Here is a 23,171-nt window from a genome sequence, read left to right as displayed (position 1 = left end):
GTTTAACACGCATTCATTTTATTTGTGTGTTCCTTCTCATGCATTCATTTGCTGGATAGGAACTTGTTTTAATATAACGACATGACATGAATAACCGTCATCCACTTGTTAACATAATTGTCAGTTAGTCACGGGTCAATGCACCTGATGTCATCTGGTGCTGTAGCAAAATAAGGACACCCCCATTCACTGAAGGTGGAAGAGTTCACTCTCACAGATTCACCAATGAGAATGAGAATTCTGTAGGCTTTCAAATATCTAAATGTAATGCTTGTGTATTTAGTTCATTCGATGCTGTCAGCGAGTTGCCTGATTGCGTAGTTAGTCAGTGCGCAGTCAGGAATATAGCAATCCCACACACTCATTTTTACATGGACACACACATAAAGAGCAACAAAGGCCCTATTTTCACTATAAAATACACAGCTCCAGGGCGAGACTGTTCGTTTCGAGGTGTTATCTTCACATAGGCCCCTTCTCAACCATGGTTCATAAGTATCTGTGATGTGTGAAATGCTTTCAAATATTTGGTTGAATTGAATTGCGTTGAATTGAACCTCACGTTCCTCCCTCCCTCCCTTTGTTTCCAGGATGGAGCGGATGTCTGAGGAGGCGCTGCGGCTGAACCTTCTCAAGCGGGGCCTGGAGACGTCCGAGGAGCGTGAAGAGGCCCTGGCCAAGCGCCTTAAGATGGAGGGCCACGAGGCTATGGAGCGCCTCAAGATGCTGGCCCTGCTCAAGCGCAAGGACCTGGCTGCGTTGGAAGGGGCAGCGGTGGCAGCCGGGTCCCTGGACGGCGGCAAAGGCGGACTGGGGGGGAGCCACCACCACCAGAGTATGCTGGCGGGCGCGGCGGCGGCCTATGAGGAGAAGATGAACGGGAGGCTGGGGGGCCACGGAGGGCCAAGTAAGAACGGCAAGGAGAACATGGTGGACGAACCAGTGGACTTCAGCGCCAGAAGAGGGTAAGAATCATATAATTAATCATGATTTAAAATGGACGAAGAACAGGTGATGGGTGGAAATGAGTCGTGCAGAAGATGTGGACTTTGGAAGTGTATTTAGTTGGTGTGTTATGCAGATTTGAAAAACAAAAACACCTTATACACGTATTCATGCGATGCGCACTGCAGAGGACACCAGAAGAAGAATTATCACTGGAATATCACAATGAATTATTGTAATGTTGGTCCCATTAATCCCATGAGGGATGGGTTGCCAACTAATGTAATTCAACATGTAATTCATTCATTGTACAATGCATATTGTTGTAACCTGTTTAGTATTGTGTTACTCAGTGTAGCTCCATGTAGAGGAGGTAATGCAGTGTAGCTCCATGTAGAGGAGGTAATGCAGTGTAGCTCCAGGTAGAGGCGGTAATGCAGTGTAGCTCCATGTAGAGGAGGTAATGCAGTGTAGCTCCAGGTAGAGGCGGTAATGCAGTGTAGCTCCATGTAGAGGAGGTAATGCAGTGTCGCTCCATGTAGAGGAGGTAATGCAGTGTAGCTCTATGCAGTGCTAAACAGCGTACACCATTCATCCTCTGTTGGACGTCATTCGCCGCTGGTCCCCCTCTCTCCCACCTCCAGCGATGTGGACCGTGAGCGACACACTCCGTCCCCGGACGTGATCATCCTGTCGGACAACGAGGCTTCCAGTCCCAGGGGGACGCCCCATCCCGAGGAGAGGCTGCACCAGGCCAACCTGGAGATCTTCAAGGTACGTTGTCACCACTTGGCCTGTGTGGTCTAGGGGTTAAAGCCACTGACTCTGACCCCGGCACACATGTAGACCAGAGTCGGCATGGTTCGAATCTGCTCCACCGCCCTTCATACTCCTCCTACCTTTCCTTTCAGCCATTTACTGTCCTATCCATAAACGTGTGTGTGTGTGTGTGTGTGTGTGTGTGTGTGTGTGTGTGTTCTAGGGGAAGACTGGCGAGGAGCGGCAGCAGATGATCAAGGCTCTGAGGGAAGAGCTGCGTCTGGAGGAGGCCCGTCTGGTGCTGCTCAAGAAGCTTCGGCAGAGCCAGATCCAGAAGGAGAATGTCGTGCAGAAGGTTAGTACCAGAGTTGACGCTAATACCATTCCGTATTCAATTCAGAAGGTTGATTGAAATATCGTTATAGAAAATGAGACCCAGCACCCCTAGTTTGTGACAAAATATTGGTGTTACAATAACCTTAGCCAGCTACCTCACTTTACAATGGATAATCACCCGGTAAACAAAAATCGCAATCAGGGACGCATTATCGCTAAAATCAGCATCAAATATCATAATGGCTCCTATATCCCACAAAATACAGGCACCGAAACAGCCTGATACTAGTGAAATGGGAATGGCTCAGCAGGTAGCAGTGTTACCTACGTCCCCTGTTTGAAGTGGTAGTGAGATTGTGCTGACACACAGGCTAAACATCTCAATGTCTCAGAGCAGGAGTAAACATGGCAGAGATCAGTGGCGTTATTGTGTGCTGTGTGCGTCTCTGTTTTGAAAGAGAGAGAGAGAGTTTTGCGTGTGTGTTCGTTCGCCTGCCAGACCTGACCCGGCCACGTGTAAAGCATGATATATGTACATATGTACATGATATACATTGCACAAATTGATTTGTAACGTCGGTGTGTAAAGTTCTCTATTGTTTTTAAAAAAAAATGTTTTCTATTCTAACTGTTCTATTCCAACCCATCCAGGTACCAGTGGTCCAGAATACCCCCTCTTTAGTGCAGCCATCCCCCATCCACAGTTCACAGGGGATGGGAAAGCTGCCGGTGCGCCCTGGCATGCACACCCCGGAGCCCCAGAACTTTCGCACTGCACAGGTGTGTGTGTGTGTGTGTATTGCAGTGATTTTGGCAGTAGCCTGACCGGAACTCTACCTGCACCTCTGGTCTGAGCCAAACCTGCTATCCACAGCTCCAAGAGCATTGTTGCTCCTTCAGTTGGAACGTCTTGTAATGCATTACATACCAACACTGTAGGATCAATACTCAAAGCTAATTTGTGTTTGCATGCTGAGGCAAATCTATTTCACTACTCTTTGGATCATGCTTGTGTTTAGAAAAGTATATCGTTCCTGGTTAGGTTGATATCTTACATCTATGTTAGGAAGACATTGTTAGGAAGTCATTGTCATGATCCCTTGAATTGCACATGGGTTGGTCAGGTCAGCTTTTTATCTAAGCTGTTCACTGTCTGTCTGAACTGTGACAATAAGGCCACTATTGTGGTCACTATTGCCCTCTAGTGACCACAAACGGTACAACATATACCCATTCATAGAATCATTACATTCGTGAATGACTAGCTCTCTCTGTTTCAATGGCACACGCCATGTAGCAAATGTGGATTCCTGATCAATTCAATGGCGGAATTAATTCAAATGCATCCAAATTTGTATTGTTCTCATAATTCTCCCCATTTTATTAACCCTGTCCTCTTTATCACTTTCTCACCTTTTCCTGTCCCTCTTCCTCCTCTATCCCTGCTGGACATCCCTTTTCTTTCTATATCCTCTAACCTTTCCTCTCCTCTCTCCGCAGGGTCACACAGTCATCAGGTCGGGGGCCAATGCCTCCCTGCCACCGATGATGATGTCACAGAGGGTCATCGCCCCCAACCCATCCCAGCTACATGGCCAGAGAATGCCCTCCAAGCCTGGCATGGGCCGCTCCAGCACGGGCAGTATGAGCAACATCAGCTACCAGCAGGTATGGTGCCACCCCTCTGCTCTCCACGTTTCAGTAAACACTGGTTGCATTCCGATTCTCTAACCTTTACCCATGAGTATGCACTCGGTCACGCCCCCTCATGCATTTAAAAGCATTGGATTATTGCAAGCATGACTGGAGGATGTTCCCACTAAATTCCTTATACCACTTCATCCCTTGAGCCTGTTCAAATGTCATAAAAGCCACCCAGAGGACCATTCCGTGTGAATAATAGCAATCACTTCATCTAGTCTCACTGTCTTTCCACTGTGCCCCTTTTCCCTTGTGTGTTGAATGCACCACAGGCCACCAGCCAGCAGGTGGCGGCGTCCCAGCGTTCGGGTTCCTCTGCAATCTACATGAACCTGGCCCACATGCAGGCGGCAGGGGCTGGTGGTGTGGGCGGTGTGGGGATGGGCGGCAGTGGGATGGGCGCTGTCAGCCCTTCCACCATATCGAGCGGCACAGGTGGCGGCAGCAGCTCCGGGGTGAGTTCCCTGGCGGACCAGGCCAGCAGCCAGGCGGCAGCCAAGCTGGCCTTGCGCAAACAGCTGGAGAAGACCCTGCTGGAGATTCCCCCACCCAAGCCTCCGGCCCCACTGCTGCACTTCCTGCCGTCGGCCGCCAACAGCGAGTTCATCTACATGGTAGGCCTGGAAGAGGTGGTGCAGAGCGTCATCGACAGCCAGGGTGAGCCACTGAACAGGCACTACTACAAATCTACAAATCACACTGCATCCCAAATAACTACTCATTATATGATCAAGATTAGTGATTCTGCACCTCACCATACTGTCCAGTGAAAACCTAACTTGTTAAAGTTCATATTCTGTTAACTCATACCCAAATAATGTTGTTAACTTATCCTATACTCATATTTGTGGCCAAAGCATACATTTATGAAAATAATGAAACAACTTTGGAAGGAAACTATTTTGTAATTAATTATAGCTAATATTTCATAGAAATCTGTAAACACAGGACAGTTAGTTTAAACTGACCCCCTCAAGAATCAAAACCTTTAATAAATGCCTCTCTCCTGCCTCTCATCAGGTAAGCTGCGGGGGACGCTGTCGCGCATGGAGCCCTTCTTCTGCGGCCAGTGCAGGATCGACTTCACACCCCACTGGAAGCAGGAGAAGGGCGGGCGTATCCTCTGTGAGCAGTGCATGACGTCCAATCAGAAGAAGGCCCTGAAGGCGGAGCACACCAATAGACTGAAGAACGCATTCGTCAAGGCCCTGCAGCAGGAGCAGGTTAGCTCGACCCCTTTTAACAGGGCTTTAACAGGGCTTGCTCTACAGTGCATTTGGAAAGTATTCAGACCCCTTGACTTTTTCCACATGTTGCTACATTACAGCCTTATTCTAAAATGTATTAAATTGTTTTTTTCTCATCAATCTACACATAATGCCCCATAATGACAAAGCATAAACAGGTTATTAGACAGTTTAGCAAATGTATATATAAAAAACAGATATCACATTTACATAAGTATTCAGACTCTTTACTCAGCACATAGCCAAGACAACGCCTTCGGGACAAGTCTCTGAATGTCTTTGAGTGGCTCAGCCAGAGCTCGGACTTGAACCCGATCAAACATCTCTGGTGAGACCTGAAAAAAGCTGTGCAGCGACTCTCCCTAACCAACCTGACAGAGCTTGAGAGGATCTGCAAAGAAGAATGGGTGAAACTCATGTGCCAAGTGTGTAGCATCATACCCAAAAAGACTTGAGGCTGTACTCTCTGCCAAAGGTGCTTCAACAAAGTACTGAGTAAAGGTCTGAATACTAATGTATATGTGATATTTCTGGATTTTTTTTATATACATTTGAAAAGTTACTGTCATGTAACAGAATGTGGAAAAAGGGAAGGGGTCTGATCACTGTAATCTGATCTAAAAGACAACTGATCCTAGATCCACATTCCAATTTATGAATAGGTGCCCAGATTTTATTTTTCACATGTAATGGCATGGAGATACAGTGCTGTGATAAGGTATTTGCCCCTTTTCTGATTTTCTCTATTTTTGCATATTTTTGATACTGAATGTTATCAGATCTTCAACCAAAACCTGGTATTAGATAAAGGGAGCCTGAGTTTACAAATAACAAAAAATATATATACTTATTTTATTTTTAGCAAATTAATGCAACACCCAATTTCCCTGTGTGAAAAAGTAATTGCCTACTTACAGTCAAATACTGCTTGTGCAACCTTAAGCTGCAATGACTGCAGCCCTTTAATTATTATTTTTTTTAAACATTTATTTAACTAAGCAAGTCAGTCTAGAACAAATTCTTGTTTTCAATGACGGCCTAGGAACAGTGGGTTAACCTTGTCAGCTCGGGGATTCGATCTTGCAACCTTTCGGTTACTAGTCCAGCGCTCTAACCAATAGGCTACCTGCCGCCCCAAATGCTTCCTGTAGTTGTTGATCAGTCCCTCACATCGCTGTGGAGGAATTTTTGCCCACACTTGAATGCAGAACTCCTTTAACTCAGTGACATTTGTGGTTTTTCAAGCTGCTTGTTAACTGCTTGTTACAAGTCCTGCCACAACATCTCGATTGGGATTAGGTCTGGACTGTGACTCGGCCATTCCAAAACATAAAATTTGTTGCCTTTTAGCCATTTTCATGTTAACTTGATTGTGTGTCTTGGATCATTTTCTAGCTGCATGACCCAGCTTTGTTTCAGCTCACAGACGGATGTCCTGACATTCTCCTGTAGAATTCTCTGATACAGAGCAGAATTCATGGTTCCTTCTAAGGCAAGTTGTCCAGGTCCTGAGGCAGAAAAGCATCCCCGGGCCTCCTGATTGGCGCAGTGGTCGAATGCACTGCATCGCAGTGCCAATAGAGATCCTGGTTCGAGTCCAGATTCTGTCGCAGCCGGCCACGCCGGGAGACCCATGGGGCGGTGCACAATTGGCACAGCGTCGTCAGGATTAGGGGAGGGTTTGGCCGGCAGGGAGGATCTTGTCACATCGCGCTCTAGTGACTCCTGTGGCAGGCCGGTTGCAATGCACGCTGAGACGGTCGTCTCAGACACATTGGTGCGGCTGGCTTCCGGGTTGAGCGGCCATTGTGTCAAGAAGCAGTGCGGCTCGGCTGGGTTGTTTCGGAGGACGCATGGCTCACGACCTTCGCCTCTCCCGAACGATGGGACAAGACTAACTACCAACTGCATACCACGAAATCGGGGAGAAAAAGGGGTAAAACAATTAAGAAAAGCATCCCCAAACCATCACACTGCCACCACCTTGCTTGAGGTTCTTACTGTGGAATTCAGTGTTTGGTTTTCGCCAGGCATAACGTCATCTAAAAAGTTATACTTTTGACTCAGCTGTCCAAATAACATTCTTCTAAGAGTCTTGATGATCATCCAGGTGCTTCCAGATGCTTTTTGGCAAACTTGAGTCAACATTTTGGACAAGTCAAGGGGTAACATTTATGTCTGGCAAACACTGCATTCCACTTTAAGAACCTCATACCAACGGTCAAGAATAGTGGTGGTAGTGTGATGGTTTGGGGATGCTTTGCTTCCTCAGGACCTGGACAACTTGCCTTAATAGAAGGAACCATTAATTATTCTATATATCAGAGAATTCTACAGGAGAATGTCAGGCCATCTGTCTGTGAGCTGAAGCTGCAGCACAGCTGGCTCTAGCAGCAAGACAATGATCCAAAACACACAATCAAGTTTACAGGAAAATGGTTAAAAAAAAAATTTTCTTTTTTTAAGGTTTCAGTATGGCCTAGTCACAGTCAAGACCTAATCCCAATTGAGATGTTGTGGCAAGACTTGAAACGAGCAGTTAATGCTTGAAAACCCACAAATGTTGCTGAGTTAAAGCAGTTCTGCATGCAAGAGTGGGCCAACATTCCTCCACAGCGATGTGAGAGACTGATCAAAAACTACAGGAAGCATTTGGGGCTGCAGTCATTGAAGCTAAAAGTGGCACAACCAGTTATTGAGTGTACGGGGGCAATTACTTTTTCACATAGGGGAATTGGGTGTTGCATAACTTTGTTAAATAAATAAATATAATAAGCATAAATTATTTTTTACAAGTGTGTGTGTGTGTGTGTGTGTGTGTGTGTGTGTGTGTGTGTGTGTGTGCTTTTGTACTTTAATTTCTTGTTTCTCTCCCCCACTCCTTGTCCCACAATTTTTTCCCATCTGTTGTTCATTGTCTCAACCCTTATCTCTTTCTCTCCTCATGTTTAACAGGAGATTGAGCAAAGGCTCCAGCAGCAGGCGGCCCTCTCACCCAGCACGGCTCAGACAGTTCCCAACGTCAGCAAGGCCGAGACCATGATCCGACATCATGCCCTGCGTCAGGTAACGGGCCTACACTTAGACACCTTAAAATGACAGTTCACTGCAAAACCTTAATTTGTCAGCTGTTGTTAGACCTCAAAAGTAGACTGAAAATCTTAAGTGTTATTACGTACAGCCGGGAAGAACTATTGGGTATAAGAGTGACCTCAACTTACCAACATAATGACCAGGAATACGACTTTCCCGAAGCGGCTCCTTTGTTCGCACCACCACCCAGGACATTGTATCTAATCCCAGAGGCCGACCCAAAACAACGTCACTGCAGAAGAGGTAGACGGAGGGGCCTCCTGGTCAGACTTCGAAGGCGTGCACACCACCCACCGCTTCAGAGTATATTACTCGCCAATGTCCACTCTCTAGACAACAAGGTAGACTAAATTAGGGCAAGGGTTGCCTTCCAGAGAGACATCAGAGATTGTAACATTCTCTTTTTCACGGAAACATGGCTCTCTCGGGATATGTTGTCGGAGTCGGTACAGCCACCGGGTTTCTTCATGCGTCGCGCCGACAGAAATAAACATCTCTCTGGGAATAAGAAGGGCAGGGGTGTGTGCTTCATGATTAACGACTCATGTTGTAATCATAACAACATACAGAAACTAAAGTCCTTTTGTTCACCTGACCTAGAATTCCTTACAATCAAATGCCAACCATATTATCTCCCTTCAGCAAATCCGACCACGACACCATTTTGCTCCTACCGTCCTATAGGTAGAATCTCAAGCAAGATGTACCTGTGACAAGAACGATTCAATGCTGGTCTGACCAATTGGAATCCACGCTTCAAGATAGTTTTGATCACACGGACTGGGAAATGTTCCGGGCAGCCTCCGAGAATAACATCCATTTATACACTGATTTGGTGAGTGAGTTTATAAGGAAGTGCACTGGAGCGGTTGTACCCACTGTGACTATTAAAACCTACCCTAACCAGAAACCGTGGATAGATGGCGGCATTCACGCAAAACTGAAAGCGTGAACCACCTCATTTACCATGGAAAGATGACTGGGAATATGGCAGAATATAAACAGTGTAGTTATTCCCTCCAAGGCAATCAAACAAGTGAAATGTCGGTATAGGGACATGGTAGAGTCGAAATTCAACGGCTCAGACACGAGTTGTATGTGCCAGGGTCTACCGGCAATTACGGACTACAAAAAGAAAACCAGCCACTTCACGGACACCAACGTCTTGCTTCCAGACAAACTAAAAACCTTCTTTGCCCGCTTTGAGGATAATACAGTGCCACTGACACGGCCCGCTACTAAGGACTACCGGACCCCCTTCTCCACTGCCGACGTGAGTAAGACATTTAAACGTTTTAATCGTCGCAAGGCTGCTGGCCCAGGCGGCATCCCTAGCTGCGTCCTCAGAGCATGCGCAGACCAGCTGGTTGGTGTGTTTATGGACATATTCAATCGCTCCCCATCCCAGTCTGCTATCCACACATGCTTCAAGATGGCCACCATTGTTCCTGTACCCAAGAAGGAAAAGATAACTGAACTAAATTACTATCAAGTAGCACTCACTTTTGTCATCATGAAGTGCTTTGAGAAACTAGTCAAGGATCATATCACCTTACCCGCCACCCTAGACCCACTTCAGTTTGCATACCGCCCCAACAGGTCCAGAGACGATGCAATTGCCATCACACTGCACACTGCCATATTTCCATCTGGAAAGAGGAATAGCTATGTAAGAATGCTGTTCATTGACTACAGCTCAGCATAGTACCATCCAAGCTCATCATTAAGCTTGAGGCCCTGGGTCTCAGCCCCGCCCTGTGCAATTGGGTCCTGGACTTCCAGACGGGCTGCCCCCAGGTGGTGAAGGTAGGAAACAACATTCCCATTTTGTTGTTCCTCAACACTGACGCCCCACAATGGTGCGTGCTCAACCAAATGTACTCCCTTTTCACCCATGACTGCGTGGCCATGCACGCCTCCAACTCGATCATCAAGTTTGTAGACTACACAACCGTAGTAGGCTTGATTACCAACAACAATGAGACAGCCTATAGGGAGGAGGTGGGGGCATGCACAATTGAGAGCATCCTGTCGGGCTGTATCATCGCCTGGTACGGCAACTGCACCGCCCACAACCGCAAGTCTCCCCAGAGGGTGGTACGGTCTGCACAACGCATCACTGGGGGTAAACTACGTGCCCTCCAGGACACCTACAACACCCGATGTCACAGGAAGTCCAAAAAGATCATCAAGGGTAACAGCCACCCGAGCCACTGCCTGTTCACCCCGCTACCATCCAGAAGGCGAGGTCAGTACAGGTGCATCAAAGCTGGGACCGAGAGACTGAAGCTGTAACACAGAGGCTGCTGCCTACACACAGACTTGAATCATTGGCCATTTTAATAGATGTATCGCTGGTCACTTTAAATAATGTCACTTTGATAATGTTTACATATCTTACATTACTCATCTCATATGTATATACTGTATTTTATACCATCCATTGCATCTTGCCTATGCCGCTCGGTCATCGCTCATCCATATATTTATATGTACATATTCTTGTTCCATCCCTTTTAGACTTGTGTGTTTTAGGTAGTTGTTGTGGAATTGTTAGATTACTTGTTAGATATTACTGCACTGTCGGAACTAGAAGCACAAACATTTCAAATCAAAGTTTGTCACTTGCGACGAATTTCACCTTACAGTGAAATGCTTACTTACAGGCTCTAACCAATAGTGCAAAAAATGTATTAGGTGAACAATAGGTAAGTAAAGAAATAAAAACTGTTGAGAAGCCTTTTTGTCCTAGACTTGGGACCCCGGTACTGCTTGCCATGCCGTAGAAGAGAGAACAGTCTATGGCTGGGGTCTTTTGACAATTTTTAGGGCCTTCCTCTGACACCACCTGGTGTAGAGTTCCTGGATGGCAGGCAGCTTAGCCCCAGTGATGTACTGGGCCGTACCCACTACCCTCTGTAGTGCCTTGGGGTCGGTCGGAGGTCGAGCAATTGCCGTACCAGGCAGTGATGCAACCAGTCATGATGCTGTCGATGTTGCAGCTGTAGAACCTTTTGAGGATCTCAGGACCCATGCCACATCTTTTTAGTTTCCTGAGGGGAATAGGCTTTGTCGTTCCCTCTTCATGACTGTCTTGGTGTGTTTGGACCATTCTAGTTTGTTGTTGATGTGGACATCAAGGACCTTGAAGCTCTCAACCTGCTCCACTACAGTCCCATCGATGAGAATGATGCTTAGCTTAGTGATGAGCTTTGAGGGTTCTGTAGTGTTGGAACGCTGAGCTGTAGTCAATGAATAGCGTTCTCACATAAGTGTTCCTTTTGTCCAGTGTGGAGTGCAATAGAGATTGCTTCATCTGTAGATCTGTTTGAACGGTATGCAAATTGGAGTGGGTCTAGGGTTTCTGGGATAATGGTGTTGATGTGAGCCATTAAAGCACTTCATGGCTATGGACGTGAGTGCTACGGGTCTGTAGTCATTTAGGCAGGTTGCCTTTTTGTTCTTAGGCACAGGGACTATGGTGTTCTGCTTGAAACATGTTTGTATTACAGACTCAATCAGGGACATGTTAAAAATGTCAGTGAAGATACCTGCCAGTTGGTCAGCACACATCCTGGTAATCCATCTGACCCCGCAGCCTTGTGTATGTTGACCTGTTTAAAGGTCTTACTCACGTCGGCTACGGAGAGCATGATCACACAGTCGTCCGGAACAGCTGATGTTCTCATGCATGCCTCAGTGTTGCTTTCCTCGAAGCGAACATAGAAGTGATTTAGGCTGGTGTAGGCTGGTGTCACTGGGCAGCTCGCGGCTGTGCTTCCCTTTGTAGTCTGTAATAGTTTGAAAGCCCTGCCATATAAGACGAGTGTCTGAGCCAGTGTAGTATGGTTCAATCTTAGCCTGATGTGTCTAGAGGTCACTGATTTCCTCAACTTTCTCTCCACTCTCTGCTCCCTCAGGCTCCCCAGCCTCAGGCCTCCATGCAGAGGGGTCTCTCCAGCTCGGCGAGGGGCGTCCTTTCCAACTTCGCCCAGGCATCCCAGCTCTCCGTGGCCAGCGGCCTGCTGGGGATGACGGGGAAGCAGCGCTGCGGAGGAGGAGGTGGCAGCAGTAGTGGTGGCGGTGGCAGCAGTCGGATCCAGCATGATGGCCGTCGCCAGATCTACAACATCCCCGGTGGGTTTTTGAGAACCCCTTATGGTAACACTTCAATTAGGCCTAAAGCCTGCAGATACAGTGCCTTCAGAAAGTATTCACACCCCTTGACTTTTTCCACATTTTGTTGTTGTACAAAGTGGGATTGAAATTGATTTAATTGCATTTTTTTTGTCAAAAAATACAAAGTGGAATAAAAACTCTTAAATATGAAAAATAAAACACTAATATATCTTGATTAGATAAGCATTCAACCCCCTGAGTCAATACATGTTAGAATCACCTTTGGCAGTGATTACAGCTGTGGGTCTTTATCGGTCAATCTCAAAGAGCTTTGCACTACTGGATTGTACAATGTTTGCACTTTATACTTTTACAAATTCTTCAATCTCTGTTAACCTTTGATCTCTGATCTCTGATCTCCCCATCCCGGATCCGGGTTCGTGAATACAGACTCAAGCTCATTACCATAACGCAACGTTAACTATTCATGAAAATCGCAAATGAAATGAAATAAATATGCTAGCTCTCAAGCTTAGCCTTTTGTTAACAACACTGTCATCTCAGATTTTCAAAATATGCTTCTCAACCATTGCAAAACAAGCATTTGTGTAACAGTATTGATGGCTAACGTAGCATTTAGCATTAGCATTCAGCTGGCAACATTTACACAAAAAAACAGAAAAGCATTCAAAAAAATCATTTACCTTTGAAGAACTTTAGATGTTTTCAATGAGGAGACTCTCAGATAGCAAATGTTCAGTTTTTCCTGAAAGATTATTTGTTTAGGACAAATCGCTCCGTTTTCTGCGTCACGTTTAGCTATGAAAAAACCCCTGTATCCAGGATTGTGTAAATCTATCAGCAAGCTCATTAGCATAACACAACGTTAACTATTTATGAAAATCGCAAATGAAATGAAATAAATATGCCATCTCTCAAGCTTAGCCTTTTGTAAACAACACTGTCATCTCAGATTTTCAAAATATGCTTCTCAACCATAGGAAAACAATAATTTGTGTAAAAGTAGCTAGCTAGAGTTAGCATTTCGCGTTAGCATTTAGCGTTAGCATTAGCGTTAGCATCCAGCACGCAACATTAACAAAAACATAAAAGCCTTCAAATAAAATCATTTACCTTTGAAGAACTTCTGATGTTTTCAATGAGGATACTCTCAGTTAGATAGCAGATGCTCAGTTTTTCCAAAAAGATTCCTTGTGTATTAGAAATAGCTCCGTTTTATACATCACATTTGGCTACCAAAAAAAATCCATAAATTCAGTCCTCAAAACGCAAACTTTTTTCCAAATTAACTCCATAATATCGACTGAAAACATGGCAAACGTTGTTTAGAATCAATCATCAAGGTGTTTTTCACATATCTCTTCATTGATACATCGTTCTTGGACACATGCTTTCTCCCCTGAATCAAATGGTAAAGTAGAAGCAGCTGGCAATTGCGCACCGAATTCGACGCAGGACACCAGGCGGACACTTGGAAAATGTAGTCTCTTATGGTCAATCTTCCAATGATATGCCTACAAATACGTCACAATGCTGCTAAGACCTTGGGCGAACGACAGAAAGTGTAGGCTCATTCGTTGCGCAATCACAGCCATATAAGGAGAGAATGGAAAACAGAGCTTCAGAAATTCTGCTAATTCCTGGGTGATGCATCATCTTGGTTTCGCCTGTAGAATGAGTTCTGGGGCACTTACAGACAAAATCTTTGCAGATTCTGAAACTTCAGAGTGTTTTCTTTCCAAAACTGTCAAGAATATGCATAGTCGAGCATCTTTTCGTGACAAAATATCGCGCTTAAAACGGGAACGTTTTTTATCCAAAAATGAAATAGCGCCCCTAGAGCTCTAACAGGTTAAGTTGGTTGTTGATCATTGCTAGACAGCCATTTTCAAGTCTTACCATAGATTTTCAAGCATATTTAAGTCTGACTGGAACTAGCCCACTCAGGAACATTCAACGTCGTCTTGGTAAGCAACTCCAGTGTATATTTGGCCTTGTGTTTTAGGTTATTGTCATGCTGACAGGTGAATTTGTCTCCCAATGTCTGGTGAAAAGCAGACTGAACCAGGTTTTTCTCTAGGGTTTTGCCTGCGCTTAGCTCTATTTCGTTTATTTTTATCCCAAAAAACTCCCTAGTCCTTGCTGATGGCAAGCATACCCAAAACATGATCCAGCCACCACAATGCTTGAAAATATGAAAAGTGGTCCTCAGTGGTGTGTTGGATTTGCCCCAAACATAACGTTTTCTATTCAGGACATAAAGTTAATTTCTTTGCCATATTTTTTGCTGTTTTACTTTAATGCCTTATTGCAAACAAGATATACATTTTCTTGAATATTTGTACTCTGTACAGGCTTTTTTTTACAGGCTTCTTTTCATTGTCAATTAGGTTAATATTGTGGAATAACTACAATGTTGTTGATCCATCCTCAGTTTTATCCTATCACAGCCGTTAAACTGTAACTATTTTAAAGTCACCATTGGCCTCATGTTGAAATCCCTGAGCTGTTTCCTGCCTCTCCGGCAACTGAGGAACGACGCCTGTATCTTTATAGTGACTGCGTGTATTGATACACCATCCAAAGTGTAATGAATAAGTTCTCTATGTTTGAAAGGGTATTCAGTGTCTGCTTTGTTTTATTTTTACCCATCTACCAATAGGTGCCCTTCTTTGCGAGGCATTAGAAAGTCTCCCTGGTCTTTGTGGTTGAATCTGTGTTTAAAATGTAGAGAGAGGAGGTAGACATTAAAAAATATTTGTAAACACGAGGAGGTAGTCAATGAAAAATATTTGTAAACACTATTATTGCGCACAGAGTTAGTCCATGCAACTTATTTGTGACTTGTTAAGCAATGTTTTACTCCTGAACTTATTCAGGCTTGCCATAACAAAGTGGTTGAATAATTATTGACATTAGTAAACAATTCTAAAAACATAATTTAACTTTGACATTATGAGGTATTGTGTGTAGGCCAGTGACAAACATCTAAATATAACCAATTTTATATTCAGGCTGTAACACAACAAAATGTGGAAAAAGTCAAGGGGTGTGAATACTTTCTGAAGGCACCGTATAATGCTATTACGTGTGTGTGTGTGTATGTGTGTATGTGTGTATGTGTGTATGTGTGTATGTGTGTATGTGTGTATGTGTGTGTGTGTGTGTGTGTGTGTGTATGTGTGTGTGTGTGATATATAGAAGTAACAATCATGTTTGGAAACCTACTCCTTCCAGGGTTTTTCTTTATTTTTACTATTTTCTACATTGTATAATAATAGTGAAGACATCAATACTATTAAATATTACATATAGAATCATGTAATAACCAAAAAGTGTTCAACAAATCAAAATATATTTTATATTTGAGATTCCTTTGCCTTGATGACAGTTTGTACACTCTTGGCGTTCTCTCAACCATCTTCATAAGTTAGTCACTTGAAATGCCTTTCAATTAACAGGTGTGCCTTGTTAAAAGTTCACTTGTGGTATTTCTTTCCTTCTTAATGCGTTTGAGGCAATCAGTTGTGCTGTGACAAGGTAAAGTTGGTATACAGAAGATAGCCCTATTTGGTAAAAGACAAAGTCCATATTATGGAAAGAACATCTTAAATAAGCAAAGATAAACGACAGTCTATCATTACTTTAAGACATGAATAGTCAATATGGAGAATTTTAAAAGTTTCTTCAAGTGCAGTCGCAAAAACCATCAAGCGCTATGATGAAACTGGCTCTCATGAGGACCGCCACATGAAAGGAAGACCCAGAGTTACCTCTGCTGCAGATGATGTTCATTAGAGTTACCAGCCTCAGAAATTGCAGCCCAAATAAATGCTTCACAAAGTTCAATTAACAGACACATCTCAACATCAACTGTTCAGAGGAGACTGCGTGAATCAGGCCTTCATGGTCGAATTGCTGCAAAGAAACCACTACTAAATGACACCAAAATGAAGAAGAGACTTTCCTTTGTCCAAGAAACATGAGCAATGGACATTAGACCGGTGGAAATCTGTCCTTTGGTCTGAGTCCAAATTTGAGAATTTTGGTTCCAACCGCTGTATCTTTGTGAGACGTAGAGTAGGTGAACAGATGATCTCTGCGTGTGTGGTTCCCACCGTGAAGCTTGGAGGAGGAGGTGTGATTGTGTGGGGGTGCTTTCCTGGTGACACTGTTAGTGATTTATTTAGAATTCAAGGCACACTTAACCAGCATGGCTACCACACCATTCTACAGCTATACACCATCCCATCTGATTTGCGCTTAGTCCCACTATCATTTGTTTTTCAACAAGACAATGACCCAACACACCTCCAGGCTATGTAAGGGCTATTTGACCAAGAAGGAGAGTGATGGAGTGCTGTTTCAGATGACCTGGCCTCCACAATCACAGGACCTCAACCCATTTGAGATGGTTTGGGATGAGTTGGAACGCAGAGTGAAGGAAAAGCAGCCAACAAGTGCTCAGCATACATATCCTTCAAGAAAGCATTCCAGGTGAAGCATTGGGAAAGCATTCCAGGTGAAGCTGGTTGACAGAATACCAAGAGTGTGCAAAGCTCTCATCAAGGCAAATCCCAAATGTAAAATGTATTTTGATTCGTTTAAAACTTTTTTGGTTACTACATGATTCCATATGTGTTATTTCATAATTTTGATGTCTGTTACTCTACAATGTAGAAAATAGTAAAAATAAAAAACCCCTTGAATGAGTAGATGTGTCCAATCTTTTGACTGATGCTGTGTGTATAAATACAGTACCAGTCAAATGTTTGGACACACCTAATCATTCAAGGGTTTTTCTTTACTTTTACTTTTTTCTACATTGTAGAAGAAGCTGCAATGCTGCCTAAAAACCCAGCAGCATTGCAGTTTTGACACAAACCTGTGCACCTGAACTTACCCTGTTCAAAGGCACTTCAATATTTTGTCTTGCCCATTCACCCTCTGAATGGCACACATACACAATACATGTCTCTCTTGTCTGAAGGCTTAAAAATCCTTCTTTAACCTGTCTCCTCCCCTTCATCTACACTGATTTTAAGTGGATTTAGCAAGTGACATCAATAAGGGATTATAGCTTTCACCTGGTCAGTCTGTCATGGAAAGAGCAGGTGTCCTTAATGTTTTGTACACTCAGTGTATAAATGGTTGTGGGATCGATTTCTCCAAGGGACCAGTATAATGTGTAAGGCTCAAAATAAGTTTTGTCTTTCTATGTAGCACATTTTAAACATCTTCCAAATGGCTGTTTTTAATTCAGTCAGGATCATTATGAGATGATAATATGGGGGACGTACCTGCTTATGACAGGTCTTACAATGCATTATAATGCATTATCCCGGAAGGTGATGCCCAATGTTGAGCATTCAAAGAAAGCGTAAGAGTGATACACGATGGGTTTTACACATTTTTCACAAAGATGGCCATACTGAGAGCATAAATAAAGTAATTATTGCAATAATAATTGTCATACCTTATGATTGTCTAACAAACTCTGAAATCTCTGGTGAGGTGGACAGCAGGGTTGGGATTAATTCAACAAATGACATTCTAATTAAATTCCCTGTCCCTGTAAACTCAATTCAAATTCCAGGTTAGTCTTTGAATTCAATCCCTCCAAGTTCCAATGTTAGGTTATAAAAAAAAAAAAAAATGTAATTGCCAATTCAATATTATCCACAACAATTCCACAAATTCCAATTAAATTCCCTCAGGCTTGTTAGGCTGAACATGTCATTGTTCAGACAGTGTAGTAATACTGGACATAAAAATACAACTTTAAATCATTTTAAAACAAATCCTGCTGTCAATTTTTGATACTAAGTGCATTAACTGTGAAATGTAGATATTCAATTAAATTCCTTTTTTTTTTTTTTACAATTCCAGTTCAAACACACTAATTCCAATTCAATCATAATTCCATAACTTGAAGATTGTTAAAACTTTAATTGAATTCAATGTAAATTCTCCGCTTCATGAGTAAAATCAAGTATTACATTTTGAATTTCAAATTAAATTGGAATTGACCCCAACCCAGGTGGACAAAACAGACACATCCGACTGGAACATTTTTACATTTTCAAATATGTTGCGGGTACAAAGGTTTTATTGAATGTGTTCCTCTTTCTTCCTCATTCTTTTTCCTCTCTCTCTCTTTCTGTCCTTTTTTAACTTCCCTTTCCTTGTTCATTCTCTCAACCGCTTGTTTGAACTCTGTCTCTTTCTCTCCTTCTCTATTATTCTTGATCTCTTTCTCCTTTTCTGTCAGGATTGAACATTGCATACCTGAACCAAGGAGGAGTTGGGGCCCACAAGGGCTCCAGCTTAGCTGACCGCCAGAGGGAGTACCTGTTGGACATGATCCCGCCACGCTCCATATCGCAGTCCATCAACGGACAGAAATGAACCCCGCCCTTTACCCCCACCTTCCCAATCCTCTCCCCAAGGGCCACCTTCTCCACCCCCCCCCGCCGCCGCCATGCCCTCACAAAAAAAAGACCACCTCCCCCACCCCATTGCATGCAGTGCCTGTCCGTGTGCCTACCTAAACTAACCCATGAGAAACGACACAATCAGCCTGAGAAACGACACAATCAGCCAGACAAAAGACAACCAAACTGTCAGTGCATCTTCTCGACTTTCTTACTATAGCAAAATGATTTAGAAGACTCTCAAATAATTTGTACTACTATTATTGCCGCTGTTACTATTATTATTATGATAACTGTTACCGCTTCAGTTACTATTACTCTTATTAAGCTTTTTTATTGTTATGCTATGTAGAGCGCCTTTCAGTTCATACCTTTACTTTTATTTATTTGGGGGGGGGGCGACTATTGCAGGGTTGCTTTCAGATTTCATTGTTTTTCTTTTGGCATAATTGTATTTTAGTTACTCCCCTTCTACACTCTATATGTATGGTTATTTTAGTTTTCAAAATGTTTAAAGCCACCTTCTGTTATGGATTGGATTCTTGTGAATTTTCAACGCGGCAAAAGAGATGGACATATCGCTTTGTAAGAGGGCGATCGTGTGGAATGAACCGGATCTAACTGGACACTGGTCCAAATGACTGACTGCCCTGCTTTGAGTCGGCCAGCAAAGATGATGGATCATAACCAGGAAGCACTATTCATATTTTTATTTGACACAGTATTAATGGAAGCGAGAAAATCCAGAAAGTGCGCGCTATGGAGCAGATAGATATTTTTTAAATCTATGAACTAAGCACAGGAAAGTCCACCGGTGTTTGCGGTGAGAAAAAAATACCTGCCATGTCACCGGTGGAGGCCATGGCCTGCATAGAGAAGGAGCGTGGCAGCCATTTTGGACTGTGGCGTATCGTCCCATCTCGCTGCTTGGCACAGGCCTGAAAATGGGGTCATGAAACCTGCCCCCAAGATTCTCCATTGCCCCTCAATGCCTTCACTTTCAGCGTATGCAGAGACTTCAAACCTTTCTAAACCCAACTGTTTCTTGTGGTACCGCGAGGGAAATGGAGAGGACTCGAGCAGGAGGAGGCAGTGGCATGTTATTTGTTTTCTTGTTGTTGTAGGGTTTCTTGATTTGTCGTTGTTTTTTTTGCGCCGTCTCCTGTAGAAAAGGCTGCGTATCTGTGAGGTACTTGCCCCAGGAGACGATAATTATCAAAAAATAGTGAACAGATTGAAACTATTCAAATATCTATATGGATTATGTATTGATGGCTAGCTTGAGAGAAAGGAGACTGAACTGGATTTATCTAGAAAATGGGATAGATGGATCAATCATCGTGTTCAGGCAATGCACACGAGATGCCTCATTCTCGAGGAGCACTTTTCTTATTATGAATCAAATGAAAATAAAAAGTTAAAAATGTTACAATACCCAGGTACCCCAAGGTGCGGATGTCATCCGATTGTCTTCGGGGGAGAGAGACCATTGTCCAGAGTGTTCATGTGGACTGTATCAGACGACATTCAATTGGTTAACCCTCTTATCTTTTCAATGATTTGAACAGTTTTGTTAACGCTGGCACTGACACCAAATTGTTTTTATCCTTCTTTTTGCCCCCCGTTGTCCTTTGGGGCATCGGTCATACAAGCATGGTCTCTCACACCTGTCAACACTCTTTTACCACTGCCACACACATTTCACCAGCAGCACGTTCTGTGTTTGTCTTTCGGTTTGGTTTTGAAGTCAAGTTTGCTACACGTCATACAATACATTAAAGCAGTGTTCAGTAAATGTGCAGTATTACTCCGAGAGAGGTAGACCAGCAGATCTTCAATTGGTTTGGGGTTTGTCTGGCTGGCAGAGGAGATACGTTTTTATATGTGTGTCCGTGTTGAAGCTATAGGGGGTTTATGGCTAGTCTTGGGAAGATCAGACAGGACTTTTAGTTTGTGCTAGGTTCAGCGTCACAGTTTTCAGTCTTTCAGGCTTTTAGAGGATTGTTGCATTATTTACTGCTATAACCTATCTTTGCAATTTCACCTCTCACTGTATCAGGAGTTTAGGTCAACCGTTGGAACGACATAAAACGTTTGGCCCTGTAGGCCATTGGCTCAACAGCGTATTATGTCCGTTTTGGGTCAAATAGGTCATTGAATAAAGGGTTAGGGCACATCACCATCCCCATGGCCATAGAGAGTCTTAAGTAAAGCCAAAGGACCATCGAAGACCCTGCAATAATATTGGCACTTAAACATGTCTCACCTGTATTGTTCACTGGCCTCAAGAAAGAGTTTGGGGTTTTTCACCCTCTTATGCACTGACAACCTGTATGGTGTGGTTGTGAGATTATGACCAACACTGTTAGAGTGGAAGCTATGAGGAGCTGAACCAAACAAGATGGATTCTTTGAAATGGGGTAATCTACTGATTTGGATCAATCTCAGGATAGTTAACACTACTATCACTGGGTGTGTGCAGTTTAGCAGGCCTGACATGACAGGCTTACATTTAGTCCTACAGCAGAGTAGTCTGAAAATTGGATACAAGCTCTACCCACTGGATACACAGATTTGGTGTGTCAAGTGCACTCATGCAGTGGCCTATGAAATCTCAAGTTCCCATTTCCTAGTTCTTGTAAGTTATTTATACTGAACATACACCAAGTCATTATGAAACTACCTTGGGTTTGATTGGCAGGTGCAATATGTAGATGTGAATGGAAGTTTACATTCAGAAGAGTTTTTTTGTTGTTGCTTATACTATTGTCAATCAATACCTTCTTTTGTGGTTGGTTACTATAGGATGTCATTTGAAAAAATGTTTGTCGGGGTACATTTTCTTTCCCACCCCATCATATATTTGATTTGACTGTCTCGTTTTTTTTCTATGTCCTTTTGCTACAAAGCTGGACTTGTATATTGAAGATCCGTTCTCTCTCTTGCAGACTGTAATAGATGAATCCACACACCTTGGTAATTTCAACCACCATCTTTTATTTTTATGTCAAATGTTTTAGGGTTTTTAAATGTCATTCTTCTATTTCTGATGTCTCAATTCAGTTCATTTTTTTTGTTTTGTTTGTAATGTTTTAAGTTTTCAAGAAAAAAAATCTAAAAAATTATCAAACAACATTTTATTGACTGAAATAAAAATGACACGATATTTGCTAGGTCAGAAGTAATAATGACTTATTGTACATAAGCTTTTTTTTCTCCCTTAAAAAAAAAATGGTATATTGTGTAGAAAAGCAAACAAAAAGCCATGAATATAGTGAAGCTTGCCATTTCGTTTTGTGATCACTGTGTATTATTGTGTAACAAATGTGCAAAATGTATGGGATTCTCTTATTATTATTTTTTTTTACACATTTTCTCCCTGGATGTCTTTTTTTTGTTGTAGTGAGTAGTGTTTGCCGGAAAAGTGGTCATTGTTCTGACGGAGTTAGATCCATTCCACAGGCTTTGAGCGTGAAGAATGTCAAGTTCACGTATGTTTGTTGTATGTTCTATTAGAAACTCAACGCTGTTCAGTGTATTTCTTACTTTGGTTGAGCTCATGCAGACTTCATTTGTGAGGACGTGGCATGGGTCAAAGCGCTGACGGACAGTACTACCCCGGGATAGTCATCAAATCCACAGATCTCTCTGTGTTTTTGTTGATTTCAATTTCTGTACTGAACTACAGGGCTACCCATGTCTGAAATGACAAGTTAAAAAAATTACATTTCCTTTGCTTTCTTCCATATTTCTATGAATATGAAAATGTGACATTTTGTAATGCTCATGCTTTCCATTGGAACATATAAGTTGTCTAAAAAAAGTTTTAAAAAATTACAAGTATTTGTTTTTAATCTAGTGTGCTAGGAGCTGTTGGAGATGAGTGAAATATTGCCCTCGTCACCATTTTGTTCTGGTCAACATCTGTTTTGGGGAATTTTCATGGAGTTATCAAACTGACAATACTAAATGACTGCCATATAAGTGAGTTAAATAATAATGGGGTTGTGTCTAAAACCTTTTAAGGCAGATAAAGCTGCCCATCAGGACAGTGTTAGTTATGGGGTTTACTAATCGTGATGTCATTCTGATGGAGGACTGATCACATTTCCTGGCCACACAAATGTATTATTTTATTGGTATAATTTCATTTACTCTTGGCATTTTAGTTATTGTTGGAAATACAGGTAACTTTTTGAAGGGGAGGGAGGAGGGATTTATTGCAAATCATTTTCTAAATTTGATGTGAATATGCTGAAAGCTTTTCTTTTTATACATATAAAATTAACTGCAATTCCTCAGTTTGAACATTGCATAATGTTGATGTTGTATATTACATTTGTGAGAAAAAAATGACATTGATAATGACTCAATCTGTATCAATTGAATGGACATTGGGGAATGGGTGAAAATATTAAAATGAATTTTGATCCTATAAAAAAAAGCCCTTTTGTTTTATTTTGATTTCAAATGTAAATCCTAACCTTTTGCACATACTTGATATTTAACTGTCTTC

General features: G+C 42.8%; 1 protein-coding gene across 2 annotated transcripts in view; it reads left to right on the top strand.

Annotated features, from left to right (window-relative positions):
• Positions 1-23,099, top strand: part of LOC110496351 (transcriptional repressor p66-beta) — a 51,072-nt gene extending 27,973 nt beyond the window's left edge. Inside the window, exons 2-11 of one of the 2 annotated variants that reach the window (XM_021572193.3) lie at positions 591-965; positions 1,590-1,719; positions 1,928-2,059; positions 2,692-2,820; positions 3,541-3,708; positions 4,014-4,398; positions 4,762-4,964; positions 7,944-8,054; positions 12,002-12,218; positions 18,493-23,099. In XM_021572193.3, coding sequence (XP_021427868.3) covers positions 592-965; positions 1,590-1,719; positions 1,928-2,059; positions 2,692-2,820; positions 3,541-3,708; positions 4,014-4,398; positions 4,762-4,964; positions 7,944-8,054; positions 12,002-12,218; positions 18,493-18,629 — 1,986 coding nt within the window. In that variant the 5' untranslated portion in view covers position 591 and the 3' untranslated portion in view covers positions 18,630-23,099. Of the gene's footprint in view, positions 1-590; positions 966-1,589; positions 1,720-1,927; positions 2,060-2,691; positions 2,821-3,540; positions 3,709-4,013; positions 4,399-4,761; positions 4,965-7,943; positions 8,055-12,001; positions 12,243-18,492 lie in introns of both variants that reach the window. The other variant, XM_021572192.3, reaches the window with a different exon arrangement.
• The last annotated feature ends 72 nt before the right edge of the window (positions 23,100-23,171 follow it).

This window comes from Oncorhynchus mykiss, chromosome 18 (genome assembly GCF_057628025.1).
Source record: "Oncorhynchus mykiss isolate SJ-2025 chromosome 18, ASM5762802v1, whole genome shotgun sequence".
NCBI lineage: Eukaryota > Metazoa > Chordata > Actinopteri > Salmoniformes > Salmonidae > Oncorhynchus > Oncorhynchus mykiss.
Note: the sequence above shows the minus strand (reverse complement) of the source record. Positions and strands in the feature narration are given on the sequence as shown.